This window comes from Lycorma delicatula, chromosome 8 (genome assembly GCF_047948215.1).
Source record: "Lycorma delicatula isolate Av1 chromosome 8, ASM4794821v1, whole genome shotgun sequence".
In the NCBI taxonomy this organism is placed as follows: Eukaryota; Metazoa; Arthropoda; class Insecta; order Hemiptera; family Fulgoridae; genus Lycorma; species Lycorma delicatula.
In genome coordinates, this window is record NC_134462.1 from 45,813,959 (window position 1) to 45,829,973 (window position 16,015).

Here is a 16,015-nt window from a genome sequence, read left to right on the forward strand (position 1 = left end):
GATTCTTTAGAACTTAAAAGAGAAATTTTTTAAGTCGGTTTTTATGAAAAGCTAAATATTGTCTGTTCCCGAATTACAATTGACAAGTAAGAAACTGAGAATACACTCGGGGTTCTGTAGGAAAACAGAATAATCTTCATCATTTTAGAAATATTTAGAATCCAAAAATATAACTTCAAAAGCAGTTTCCTATTTAAATTCTGGTATAAAAAAATTGTCACCTTCCTACGAACTTAAGTCATTATGCTAGAAACTACTGCAAATAGATTTCCTGTACCTCCACAGATTCATACACAATCCAATGGTTCTGCCACTAATAAAATACAGGAACTGATTTTTATAATTTTTAAGTCCTTAGGATATGTAGCAATCAATTTTAATAGTGAAGTAACATTGAGTAAGAGATAAGAGATCTGAAATAATCCCCATGAAGCATTCTCTTCATGGGGATACCCATCAATTCAACATTTGGGAAAGATGGACACGAATAACGAAGAACACTACCTTGCTTTAGCTGAAACACATAACTACGGAAAGGTTTTATTGTTATCATTAAAAAATTTGTTGATTCTAAAAAGGAAATACTTAACTACAAGAAGTACCATGAAATAAAACTTATAACTCACGCTAACATGAAAAAAATCTGTGCTTTTATTAACAAGAGGAAAAATCAAAGAAGATACAGCTTGACCTTCCAGTCTACAAAATGCACCATCCAGATTCTTTGTAAAAATAACCTTATTGCACGCCTAATAGAAGCAAGAACAGAAGGTAAAATACTAAGTTAAAAAACCTATAAATCTATAAAAAAACCTTTGCTTCATGGGGATATCCACAAATTCAACATGCCCGTTTGAGAAAGAGGGGATCAATGGTCATGGATAATCAAGACTACGACCCTGCTTTGGCTGAAATACATAACTCTATGGAAAGATTTTGTTGTTATCATTAAAAAACTTCTATTATTACACTGCTAGTAATCTGTGTAAGTTAAAAAACTTTCAAAAACTTTTTTTTATCAAAATATTTTTTTTAAATTTTATATTCAAGAAAAATAAAATTTTTATTTTTATAGCACAGCTTTGTTGGTAACAATGATACTCTGTAAATCATACTTTTTTATTTCTTTGATATGTTAAGATCATTTCTGATTGCACTCATGCTCTCAATCCAAACTATCATAAATTTTTATGACTCAACACTGAACTGAATATTTTAAAAATATAGTATCTTTAATAATTTTTTATTGTTAATGTCATATAATAAACTCTAATTAGTAAATTAGTTATTATTAATGAGCTCTTATTATTCCTATTTGGTAATAAATATTTTAGTTCTTACATAGTCTTTACAGATTGATTAATGGTAGCTTAACTGAAAACATAACAAAACTTCTATTTTCAATGGCAGGAGAACAAATTTTCACACAAAGTGACAGGTGCTGCCATTTTATAGTTCCACTCCGCTACTACTAAATTCCAAAATTCATTAACCTATGCCCTCTCATTTTCTGTCAGTCACCATTGTTATTAAGATAAGTATACCTGCTAAATCAAAGCTATTAACACAATACGCAGCAACTGAAATTTTAGCAGCAGAAAAAGTAATCACTAGAAACACTCAACGTCATCTAAAAGTCATTTATGGTGTAAAACAGTTAATCGAAGTACTGCGAGTAGATGAGCAATAAAATTTTGACATCAGAAACTGGTAATTCGAATATTGAAAAAGAACCTCACAGTGGTTGACCAGTTTCTGTCACTGATGAATAGCATCAGAAGGAAGTAAATGAATTGATTCAAAATGTCTGTTGCATCACACAACAATCCATCCCCACCCATATCAAAAGAATTATTAGGACATATTATTGCACAACTGGTTTACCATGAAATTTGTTTGTAATGGGTGACATGCAAACTTGCAGAAAAGAACAAACAACAACAAGGTTCTTATGAAGTTGAAATTTGAATCTATTCCCACCTCACTCTATACCCTCCACACTCAGCAGATTTGGTGTCCTGCGATTTTCACCTCTTTCCATGATTAAGAGATATTTAAGAGATAAGAGATTTTTTTTTTAACCATGGATAATAAATTGAAGAAAACAGTCTGGTTACGGCTCAAGGAAAGCCAGCATTCTTCACTGATGAAATGAAAAAACTAGCTGACCACTGGGATAAATGTGTAACTATAACTAGTGACTACATGGAATTTAGTAGCAAATAAAATGTTTTTCTATACCATATTCGTTTCATTTGTCTCTATTTTATTTGCAACTTATGAGCAACTATGTATTACATTTCAGCCACTCCTTTTATAACAGAGTAACTGTGACATACAATTCTAATGTTGAAACAAGACATTATCACTACTAATTCGCTATAATTAAGTAAACTTAGTTAAAAAATTGTCTGTAACTATTATTACAGAAGTTTTATTTTGTTTTGTTATAAATTTTAAAATGAGAACACTAAAATATTTTCAAATAAATTTTATTTCTATTTTAACACTATAAACAACCATTGAAAGTCTTACACTGTCTAATGGCTTTTTTTGTTACTTTTTCAACATGGTCTTTATAAGCTTCAGTATCTAATGGAGGATGTCTTCCTTCTAAATACTTTGTAAATTCAATGCCATCTTTAATTAAATTTTTTACTGGTTTATCTGAAAAGAGAATAAATTATAATCATACAAACATCTGAGAGCAATGATTTTGGTGTCATCTGACAAATCTGTCAAGTACAAGATGAAGATAAAATAACTGCTTTTCATAATTATTTAATATAATTTACATTTATAATTGCTTACACAGTACTCCCACCTCTTTTTCAGTTTTTGAACTGCTTATGCTAAATAATTTTTAACACAGAAAACTGCCTATACAAAAACTTAAATTTTATAAGCAGTCACACATTCCATTGTCTTATCATCACATTTCCATTAAATCATATGGAATGTGATATATAATACATAGCCCATGTAATGATTAAAAAATTAGCTATCTATATTTGCTTAACTACTACTTGTTTACTACTAGCAAGTATTCACACAACAAATTAATAATGTTTTCTATGTTGAAATTACAAGTGAAATTACAGGTTATGTTGAATTATCTACATTAGATATACAGGTGGTTCCAAGTTGCATGGCAATCTCTCAGGAGATGATTTTATAGCTAAAAGTAAGAAAAAAAGTTCATATAAGCATAAGTCACAAAATGGTTTATTAGCATGAGTTTTGGCTCATCAAACATTTAGCACTGCTTTCTGCTCGCTCTGTGAAATTAAACCATTCTAAAATTCTTGGAGTATAAATTAAGGAGTAAATTTGGCGCTTTCTTATGGCTTTTGATCTAAGAAATTGGATAAAAGTGATCCCAGACCTCTATCTAACTTAGGTTTTAAGAAAAACAGGGTTAAACATGATAAAGTTTTATCAGAAAATACACTTTATAGGTTTAAAATAAAATAACATTGTTAATTTACCATTAAATAAATTAAAATTTCTAGTTAATTCTGAGAAAATTTATGCAAATTACATCTATTAAAATTACACACAAATTTGAGTTCAACTTTAATTAGAAACAAAACACCCAAACTAGATTGGAAAAGTGATACAATTTCAATTAATGTTTGAACAACATAATGTAAATGAAAATAAACAGAAAACTTATCAATTACAGAAGAAAATGGATAAAAAATAGATTTAAAAAATAAAAATTACATACTTTTAGGTTTGTTCTAAAAATTATTATTAAGTTTGTTTTCAAAATGATTACTTGATAAAGCTGCAAACATTTTTTCAAAGCAGTGGCTATTATTTTGTTAAATGCATAGTTCAGCTTTGTGAATCTGTGCTACTAGCCAGGCATGTCCAACAGCATCATTATTATTGCTAATAGTAGCTCATTTCTATAATATGAAGTCTCAATTTCTCTTACATGCCAGTAGAACAGAGAAGAACAGACTAATGACTACATCCAATCACAAAGGAAAAAGTTTGCTAGCATGAAATCGTGAGATCGAGGCGGCTATTTTACTGGTCTGTTTCAACCAATCGATTACTTACTAAATGCATTATTTAAATGATTCATTACATCACGACAGTAGTGAGCAGGTATGCCATCATTGAAAAACCACATCTGCACACTATCTGTAAGTGAAATATTGTCCAAAAGTTTCATCAGATCTGTTTGTAAAAAAGGCAAGTACTGCTCTCCATTAAGCCCCTGGAGGGCCCTCATAGGCCCTCCAAAGGGAGTATAAGATTATCACCAAGAAGACCACACCACACATTAAATGAAAAAGGGGATTGGAAATGACTTGTAGCAGTCTCATGGGAATTTTCTTCTGCCCAAGTGTGAGTGTTTCGATAATTTAAAATGTCATATTTTTAAAACAGAATTTATCAGTAATTAGAATATTACTTAGGATATCAGAATTATATTCATATTTTCTAATTAACCATTGACAAAATTTCATCTGTTTATCAAAATAAGATGATAATAACTCTTGTACACGTGTTGTATGGAATGGGTATAATTGCTACTCTAGTAATGTTTACCACATACTTGATTGCAAAACATGAAAGTGATGTGACAACCTTCTGGCGCTTTAGGTGGGAAATAATTGTTACATTCAATATTGATTGCTTCTTGGGTTGGTTGGCATTTCTCACAAAATGTTCACACCAGCATTGAATTGTGGTTTAAACATACCCTGTTTCTCAAACTCACCTCTCCAAAGCTTCAAATCTTTTACGGTCCAATATTATTCTATATGGATAATAGTCCCAATATTCCTGCACAGTAGCCAACATTTTTATTTACTTTATCATAAATTAACAACATGTTTGTCAACTCTCCAAACAAAAACAATTTACTGGTATCACCCATTGTGAATGACTGAACAAACAATAATAGCACAAACACTGCTCAAATGAATATTCAAATGCTAGAAATGATAGATGATAGATGTTATTGCAAACCTATGAAAAAATAAAAACAAATTTAAATATGTTTTAAAAGGATGTCTTTAAAATTTATTTTTATAATTTTTAGGATTTGTATGTAAATGTTCTGTTTAAAAGTGTATGACTTTTCCAATCCAGTTTCTGTTTTGTTTTTTATTAAAGTTGAACTTTCCAAATTTGTTTAATTTTAATAAATGTTATTTATATCAATTTTTTCAGGATTAAATTCTCTACAAAGTTAACTAGAAATTTTTATTTGTTTATTGTTAAATTATCAAACTTATTTTATTCCAAACCTACGAAAGTGTATTTTCGACAAGTGAAATAGAGGGGGATCACTTTTATCCAATTTCTTAGATCAAAAACCATAAGAAAGCACAAATTTACCCCACGAATTTTAGAATGGTTTAATTTCACAGTGGGAGCAGAAAGCAGGGCTAAATGTTTTGCAAGCCAAAACTCGCTAACGAACTGTTTTTTGACTTAAGTTTATATGAACTATTTTCTTATTTTTGGCTATAGAATCATTTCCCAAGATATTGCCATGCAATTTCAAATTACCCTATGTATTAGAGCTTCTTCTGCAGACAGCTACTATTAATTTATAATAGCACTAATATTAGTTATAAAATTTATCACAGCCCAACAATGTGCATTCCTAACTTATACTTATCATACAAGTAAAACACAAACACTAGTATGATTTAATATGGAACATTAGATATTTTTTTAAGATTTCCAGGTGCAGTAGCAAGGAATGGTTCAATTTATCATTTTCTCGTAAATCAAAATGCACAATATGGCAGACTTAAGAACAAGGTAATTTAAAAAAAATTTAATCTCTGTTCTAGCTAACTCTATATATTTTTGGATGCTGTTTATAGGACAATGCAAGCACATATGGGTGATTTTCAAATTGTTGGAAAAATTATCTTCAAATACTAGCTGAAAAAAATCAAACTAACTATACAAATATCTAATGCAACAAGATCTAAAGTGACAACCAATCACATAAGTAGATTACCTTAAAAAAGAAAGCATGGAAAAATTTTTAAAGCACTTTAGCCAAATGTTTAATTGAGCACAAAGCTCTATCTCAAATTTTGAGTATCTTCAAGAAGTAAACTTAACAAGAATTCTAAATTTCACCAGTAAAATCACTAAAAAGTAGTAAATTTTCACTAATTTAGTTACTGTCCACATTAAGCAAGAAGAGAAATCACAGAAAAATAAATGTAATATAAAATGTAACTGTAATAAAAATAAACTTTTTTAAGAATAGTGCTTTTAAATAAAGAACAAAAATAAGTTTTAATTAAATGTCATATTCTTTTAATTTCAAAGATGATGCTTCCTAAGATATTCTAGGATTGTCGTAACATCAAATTGTAACACAATACAGTTTACTATTTCATCCAGACTCTAGTTTAAAAAGACTACTTCACAACTTCCATCCTGTTTTACAGTTCACAATAGTTGCATGTCTATTAGTGCCATAGCAGCAATGAATGTTGTTAATCTGATATGAGACACAAATCAAATCTGAAATGGTAAACCCATGTTCAAGAACAAGAATCACATACCTGGCAAACATACATGAAAGAGATACATGAAAAGTGAATTAATCTCCTACTGGATTCTTCAGAGAATTTGTTTTATTATTACAGATCAATATGCCATGTAAACTGAAATACAGTTATTGTTTTGTCCTATAGGCAACACTTTCAGGTCATTGCAGGGACTGGTAATATGGTAAATACCATTATTCTCAGAGAAAGGAACTTCAAGGCACAAGGCAAACTTGTCAGTAACAAATTAATGTGCTCCTTTCAAATATGAGACAGTGCCTTATATACTTCTAATCTTATGTACTTGCTTTACTTCTAATCTGGTAACAATAACAGTAATCAACATCACACTAACCAAAATTTAAGGTTTTTTAGTCAGTTACCAATTTTTGATGGTACTCTCCTTATGTCTTGTGCTAATCTATTAATCCCAACATATTTATTAAATCCTTCATTCTCAATTATCTTTTTATAAATTACAACCATCCTCTAAAATGTTATCTTTTACAAGAACTGTTAACACCAAATTAATTAAATTTGCATGTTTTAAGACATGACAACCTAGATTTTGTAACAAATTTTTCTCCTCTCTTATTGTCTTGCTTCCACTTTGAATTTTATCAACCTATATGAATTTCAATATCCTTCAGTAATGCCACATTTCAAAGGCTCCTGCTCTTCAACTTTCAGATTGTTAATGCAGTGAATTTTAATTTTACTGAAGAAAAAAATGTTATTTTCCAAATCATAGTCAACTTCTTGGGAAACATTAAAGTTTCATTTAAAATATATTTTTGTAAATAAGTAACATTTTAGTTTAATATTCTACGTTTAATACATGATTGATAACAATACATGATTTATAAATGAACAGTTCAAGTTTTAGTGTGATGAATTTATAGAAAATTAAATACAATTTATAGCTGAAATTAACTAATCAAAACTTATTAATTCTAAAACCAATATTTTAGGTTGAAAGAATTTTTTTAATACCTGAAAACTAAATTATCACAATATTTCTGTAAAATAATAACACAAATGTTCTATTAGTTTTGACAGTCACCTCTAGTTATAAATCTGATAGCTTTAAATAAGTCTTCTGGTACTTCTGGAGGCAGTATTCTTAAAATGCCAGGATGAGTTTTAGGTGTGGTATTTTCATTTTCTATATTCTTTTGCACATCTAAACTAAATTCTGTAATAGTTTTCACTTTTGTACTCATCTAAAAAATAAAATTGATAAATTCCATGATAAAATTTTAACAAATTATTATTACAGTATGCATTATTAATTTCATACTTTTATGAAAGTAATAAATAAATAATGCACTAAAAAATGTTAATACTTATGTAAGTCAAAACATCTAAACATATTTTCAGTATTTTCTTCAATTTTAATTCTTTAGATTACCAGTTACATAAAAAGAATACAAAATGCACATACACAAAATATTATTATATAAAATTAATTTACAATAACTTAGAATATGTGTCTTAACGTACTAAAAAGTATGTTAAGTTAAATATAATGCACAGAACACCATGCAGATTGCAATGAGAAATATATTGGACAAACTATGTAATATTAAAAACACATATGTATAAAAGTAATGGATGAAGTTATTGCTTGTTACTGCATAAGGGAAGAAAAACATACGTTCAACTTCAATTAAGTAAAAATTCTGGAAAGAAAAAATAATATCAATAAAAGAACGTCTTAAAATTATACATCTGAAGAATGTAATAGACACACCGATATTGAAGGTCTGAATAACATGTATAACAATTTTCTAATAATATTTATGATGCATGTATATTAAATATTTGTGTATTTTATTTGTTATATAACAATTGCATACAATTAAGTAAAGATTGTAATTTGCAATTATAAATTTTTGTTTGTTAAAATTTTAAACCAAATAAATATTTTAGGATCTGGGGGTATTACCCTCAGATACTGAAATATAAAACTTAGTACTACTAAAATAAATGAACATTAGTTTAGGTGGAAATAAATTTGAATACTCTCCACAGAATGTCCATGAAGTCCCTCTCCATGTAAAGAAATGAACATGAATTGTTTGTCATTATTTTATTTAATATTTATGCACATATAACTTACTTTAAATTACATGTATATGTGCTCTCTTCTATCTGCACACAGTTTTATCAGTGCTGTTAAAATAATCTTTAAACTTTATTAAAATAATCACCAATATTAAAATAGTTAATCAAATAATAATAGTTAATACTCAGTTATTGATATGTTGGACAAGTACGATTTGACTATTTTATTAAGACAAATTATAAATACATTTACTCTTCTGTTAAATGGTGTTACCAACATAAACACATGATTATTTTTACATAATCAACATACCTCCTTAAATTAGTATTTGTTTTTCTCTTCTTTATTACATAACTTTAACATCAAATAATTTTTTTAACTTTAAGTTTTTCAACTAGTGTCCAAGTTCTATTCTTATTTAAGCTTTCTATTTCTCTATTCATACCTTTTTCCAATTTTCAGGTTTACTGCTTAGCATTAGCTCCTCGTACGTATTTGGTACATTTACTTCACAAAAATTAACATATACATAATTAATTTCAAAATCATCATTTAAATACCTACTATTTGGCTTTCTTACCATCACTGACCATCTGGATTCTATTTCACTATTTTCATCATTAGTTTTATTTTCTTTAGACTCACTACTTGAATCTGATTTCTTACTTTAGTTTGATTCATTTTTATCATCAATTATAATATGTTATTCCTCTACTAATGTTGTAACTATATGATAGAACTTTTTTAACATAAAACAAATATGAAATCATCAAGAAATAATTAGAGGTAAACAATTTTTATATACCTGTATATATACTTTATATTATCATATAATAAAAAATTAGTCAAATTTTCTCAAATATGTTGATTGAAAATGCAAAAGTTCTTGCCGGCCCGATTTCGTACTTTAAACAACTTCATAAATCCTAATAATTCATAATTTGTAAGTGAATGTTTTACTTCTTTACTTGCTTTTGAAAGACGATAATTCACAATTCAAATCATATGAGTGATCATTCTCTAGTTCTAAATTCTAATTGGCCAATTACAAGAAGTTCTATGGTATAAAATAATTTGATGCAATTCAGGAGTATCATGCAAAATAATGTGCATCTTAATTTATATAATTATTTTCCAATTTTTCTGGAAAATATACTTAATCTTTATCTTTAAATTTTGGACAATGTTTAAAGTTAATGAAAAAAAATTCAGATGTATTATTTTTAATTCATGACAGTATCAAATTATTCAATCATTGAAAATAATTAATTAATTAGCTAAAAAAGTAATAACAGTTTGTAATTTTCTTTGTTTCAAAAATTAATTCTATTCTAGATAAAATATTGTATAATTTCAAAACAGAAAAACAAAACATAAATTTCATTCACAAAATTGAAATATGTTTTAATAATTTTTTTATTCAAAAAGTTCATTTTTTCCAAGCAAATTAATGCACAATTAGAGGCAGTACTGATCGTTATGATAGAGTGAAGGTGACATTAGAAATGATTTCATCATTAATTTTCAAAATATCAAGGAAACATTTTATTAAAGGTAAAATTATGTATGATTAATATTGTGTGACTTTTAAACCATTAGAAACATATGACATAAAATATCAATAGAAACCTACGAATGATAATTAGTTCACATAGTAAGGTGTGTAACATTCACTTTAAATTGTCACAATGACCCGTATTGCCCCTAAAAATGTTGATCTTTGATCAACACTTGATATGTTCATTAAGTTATCTTTTTATTGAATTCAGAAATTGTAGTTCTTTATAGAATTTTTTCACCATAATGAACAAAGTTAAACTTATTTTTGAGACGGTAATGCATTTCCGTAGAACAATAAATAATAATGTTAAGCGTAAAATACTGAAGTTTCATTCAAATTTGTTCTTAAAAGTATGAAATTGGGCCAGCAAGAGTTTCTGCATTTTCAATCAACATATTTGATGAATTTTTTATTATATGATTTGTGTTATTAAGTATGTACACAAGTATAGACTATAAAAATTTGTTTATCATCATTTCTCGATGATTTCATATTTGTTTTATATTAAAAAAGTTCTTTCATTTGGTTACAATATTAGTAGAGGAATAAAATATTTAATATTTAAAAATATTTGATATTCAATATATAGGAAGAAAATATTTAAAGGGGTATATTTTTGTGTTTGAGAAAATGAAGTAGAAAAAATAAATAATTATTACCTCGTCTTTCATACATATCTATCCTTTTTTTATTCGGACTGTCTATTTGAAGAACTATAATTAATAAATAAATTGATGAATTTTGATTTTCGATTTTTTATGTTTGAACTTTCGCCGAAACCTTAACAATTTTTTTGTTTTAGGAGTTTGGATATCATCTGTTTTTTTTTTTGTTTTCTGTTCATGTGTTAAATTGAAACCATTTTTATTTTTATATTTATAAAAATTCTGGTATCTGTCGTGTGTTTGCTAATAACTTTTCGTCGATTGTATTCACGTATCCAATAAAAAATCAAATTTGTTCTAAAACTAAAACGTTTTTGGAATTTTGTGGCAAACTTTTTTTTGCGATTAATAAATCATTAGCTTCAATCCAATTTTTCCCAATTTGATCATGCTAGTATGATGTCCTTTCATTGATTGCCCATGATGAAATACTGCACTTTATATTTTATACAACTATTATATTTTATATTTCAACTTTATATTTTTCCCCGAATAGTTTGCAAACATCATTAGACACTTTTTTTATAGCTTTAGTTTCAGTTATTTTGCGTAAACATACTGTGTTGTTTTTGAATAATTTTATTTGTATGATCAATAGTTTTCCTAAAGAATGAATTTCCATTCTACGTATGATATCTGTGTTTCCACATTCAGTACATCTTCCTTCCACATTAGTTTTTTCACTAAAATTATGAATTAAATCTTGGAGAACTTAACTGTTATTTTTCTTTAAACTATCTGTTTTAATATCTATATGTAAAACTAAATTATTTTCTGTGTTCTGAAGTACACTTACATTTACATTTGCACAAACAATCGTGTATTGGATAGTGTGTTCTATAATATTCATGAAAAGTCCAACTTTGTAAAATAAATGTTATCATTAAACAAGTAAACCAAATATTGTATATTTAATCGAAGTTGTGGATGCCTGGAAAATAATTTACACTTCATGAATTCCAAATCACTTAACCGAGTATTACGATCTGCGTATTGACCCAGATCGACGTTAGATTTATTGACACAATAAATCTAACGATTTTGTTCGGTTGTCCATCGGAACATCATGTATTTTGACAAACTGATATAAGTTCCTTGCAGTATCAATTACTTTCTTTTCATTGATAGGATAATTGTATTTTTTTTTTTGTCTTCAGTCACTTGACTGGTTTGATGCAGCTCTCCAAGATTCCCTATCTAGTGTTAGTCGTTTCATTTCAGTACAACCCTAACAATCCTACATCCCTAACAATTTGTTTTACATATTCCAAACGTGGCCTGCCTGCATAATTTTTTTCTGTCTACCTGTCCTTCCAATATTAAAGCGACTATTCCAGGATGCCTTAGTATATGGCCTATAAGTCTGTCTCTTCTATATTTTTCCAAATGCTTCTTTCTTCATCTATTTGCCACGATACCTCTTCATTTTTCACTTTATCCATCCATCTGATTTTTAACATTCTTCTATAGCACCACATTTCAAAAGCTTCTAATCTTTTCTTCTCAGATACTCAGATTGTCCAACCTTCACTTCCATATAAAGCGACACTCCAAACATATACTTTCAAAAATTTTTTCCTGACATTTAAATTAATTTTTGATGTAAACAAATTATATTTCTGACTGAAGGCTCGTTTCGCTTGTGTTATTCACCATTTTATATCGCTCCTGCTTCACCCATCTTTAGTAATTCTACTTCCCAAATAACAAAATTCTTCTACCTCCATAATCTTTTCTCCTCCTATCTTCACATTCAGTGGTCCATCTTTGTTATTTCTAATACATTTCATTACTTTTGTTTTGTTCTTTATTTTCATGCGATAGTTCTTGCGTAGGAATTCATCTATGCCACTCATTGTTTCTTCTAAATCCTTTTTACTCTCGGCTAGAATTACTATATAATCAGCAAATCGTAGTATCTTTATCTTTTCACCTTGTACTGTTACTCCGAATCTAAATTGTTCTTTAACATCATTAACTGCTAGTTCCATGTAAAGAAAAAAGTAACGGGGGATAGGGAACATCCTTGTCGGACTCCCTTTCTTATTACAGCTTCTTTCTTATGTTCTTCAATTATTACTGTTGCTGTTTGGTTCCTGTACATGTTAGCAATTGTTCTTCTATCTATGTATTTGAACCCTAATTTTTTTTAAATGCTGAACATTTTATTCCAGTCTACGTTAACGAATGCCTTTTCTAGGTCTATAAACACCAAGTATGTTGGTTTGTTTTTCTTTAATCTTCCTTCTACTATTAATCTGAGGCCTAAAATTGCTTCCTTTGTCCCTATACTTTTCCTGAAACCAAATTGGTCTTCTCCAACACTTCTTCCACTCTCCTCTCAATTCTTCTGCATAGAATTCTAGTTAAGATTTTTGATAATTGTATATTGATTGTAATACTAATCTGTATTGGATTTTTGTGTTATATCTTTTTTTGGTACATTATCACGAATTTCATCAGTTTCTTTCTTGTCACAGTTTTCTTCCCCATTACCACCAATACCTTTTTCATTATCTTTTCCTTCATCAATATTATATACATAGTTACCCAAATTCAATTTTTTCCAAAAATCGTTAATGTTGTCTGATAAAGTTATTTGACAATATTCTGGATTGTTATTTTTCAACCACATTAATCGAGTACTTTTCTCATATCGACTAATTTCTCTCATATAATATTTGATTTAGTAGGCAATCCTCTTACTATAATATAAAATTCTGGATCAGGAAGGATAGGTTGACAAATTTTTTTCAATTGTTTCCTGTAAAAGTAATGGTAAATGGAATGTTCTACCTTTGGCTTTTAGAATCATGCATTTCCAAGGTAAATTTTTGTTTGACACTAGTTGCATTCACCGAACAACGAAAGAAATGCTTTTCCTCATTGGATTAGAATTTTTTCATATTCATTCAAAGTTTATAATTTTTCTGGTACGGGTTTTACAAAGTTATTTAGTATGCATATTGAAGGTACTTCATTTTTGCGGAACGTTTTTAAACAATAGTCACAAATATAGTTCGGATCTATGTGTCGATTTTCATTTAGATCTACACTTGAATTTTCATCAGCCGTCAATTTTTTTACACTTTCAGAAACGTCTTTTTGGCAAGTTAAATGCTTCATAAAATCTAACTATAATTTTGTATCTAGAGGTTTTCTAAGCTTATAGGTCATGAAAAATGTTTGCATCAAATTTTTCACAAGATATACATCAATGTGTATATATATATATATATATATATATATATATATATATATGTTAATATATTCTGTCTCATGTTCTGTGGTTTTCTGAATTTCCTTAATTTTTTCATACTCCAACTTCAAAAAATCTACATATGCTGTATTTAAAACGCTATCTAATTTTGAAATCTTCGTTTAGTAAAACGATATCATTTACTAATTTTTTAATACATCTGACATTTGGAAAGTATACATATAATACCAAAGTAGAAATAGAAGATATGTAAAAGACTGAATATCGACGTAACAGCTATGAGGATGACAAAGTTTCTGAGGATTTGAGTGAGGAGCATTACATTTTTCAAGTTCTCCAAATATGTATTCAAAATTTTTTATTTTGAGATCTTTGATGGGATGCAAAAATTGTTCATAATGATTTATCAAATCTAAATCATTCGTTTTGCACAGATCTTTATCACAAATTCCACGAATTTGTTGATTTCTTGTAAAGTACTGGCAAACACTTGAAGTATTTATAGTAACATTGATACGATTTTTATCATTATTATTCAATCATGACAGATTATATGATTGTTGATCTAATTCCTTCAAAGTACTAAGACTATGTAGCTGATGATCAAGTTGAAAAGATTTTAACAAAGCCAATGAAAAAATTTAACCTAAGTTAAAGAGAAAGAATCAAGTCTAGTAGAACAGCAAGAATATACCAAATCTGACATCGTACGATTGGTTGATTGGACGAAATATCAAGTCAAGTCAGTAACTACTCATCTGTTAATAATAAAATTCTTTTAATTTTTATGAAAAAATAACTTCAAAACTCTTATCAAATAAAGCACTCTGTTTTTGTTAAATTTGTTTGAGTATTAATTTGGTTTATAAAATTAATATTATTTTTTTTTTAAATGTGTTTATTATGGTTAAGTTGATTATATCTTCATGAATGAAAATTTTTTTGCAAAAATATGTCTTTTCACATTATATATATTCCGAATATGAGCTAAATCAGACCATAAATACAATTTTTCGAAATATTACGACCCCAGCACCACCAAATAGTTCTAATTGTAGAATAAAAATTTTACCAATTTATTTAGTTTTTTTTTTTTATTTATTCCTCTTTTAATAAAACTAGTATAATCTCTTTTAAATTTTATTATTTCAAGTATACGCTACTTGTAATTATAATTGTTATCGAGAAAAAATGTATACGCTACCTAGTACTGCTATCTAGCGACGCGATTCGTGAACGGGTTAGGAAAAAAAAATTCACATTTTCAAATTAAAAAACGTGAAATTACAAAGATTATCATATATTTATCGGAAAAACCTATACCCATTAAGAACATCTATTTCTGCGATGATATGTCGCTTTATTTCATCAACATTTTTTTTTGTTTATATTTTACAATTTTATGAATTTTGAAATTTGATTTGCGAGTTGGTCGGAGTAAATAAGCCTTCGGTGTTTCCGCCGTCGGACCAACTCTTGCCAGCGTCAATCTACCGAACGACTTGATTGTCTTTAAAACCTATAAATGTTATATTCTTCTCTATTACATCAGCATGTCTTGATTTATTACTTTGTTATTTATTATAATTCGGTAGCCTACTTCTGTATAAACTAAAAATATTCCTAGAATCACTTCATCATCCCATTTACATTTTCTTAATTGATCTGGTATTCACACAGAAAATTGACTTCCATACTATTTTAAAAACTTGGCACTACGTTTACAATATTATTTCCATAAACCTGAAATACTTTGCAATTTTGCCTGTTTTTATTGCAGAACACACAACCCATTTCCAAATGTTACATCGATTGATTTTTCCAGAACTATTTACTCATCAAAAAAGAATCTACTCATCACCATTTAGAATATGATCAGTACAACCACTATTGAGTATCCAATTTATCTCATTTTCTTACCTAAACTATTTTTACTACTGTTATTAATATCGGACGTAT

At 28.0% G+C, this 16,015-nt stretch overlaps 1 protein-coding gene across 2 annotated transcripts in view; it reads right to left on the reverse strand.

Moving 5' to 3' along the window:
- Window positions 1–16,015, reverse strand: part of LOC142329204 (ribosome assembly protein METTL17, mitochondrial) — a 38,040-nt gene that overhangs the window by 17,292 nt on the left and 4,733 nt on the right. The window contains exons 2-3 of one of the 2 annotated variants that reach the window (XM_075373602.1): window positions 7,606–7,765; window positions 2,536–2,667 (exon numbers count right to left, since the gene is read on the reverse strand). In XM_075373602.1, coding sequence (XP_075229717.1) covers window positions 2,536–2,667; window positions 7,606–7,765 — 292 coding nt within the window. The remainder of the gene's footprint in view (window positions 1–2,535; window positions 2,668–7,605; window positions 7,766–16,015) is intronic. The other variant, XM_075373604.1, reaches the window with a different exon arrangement.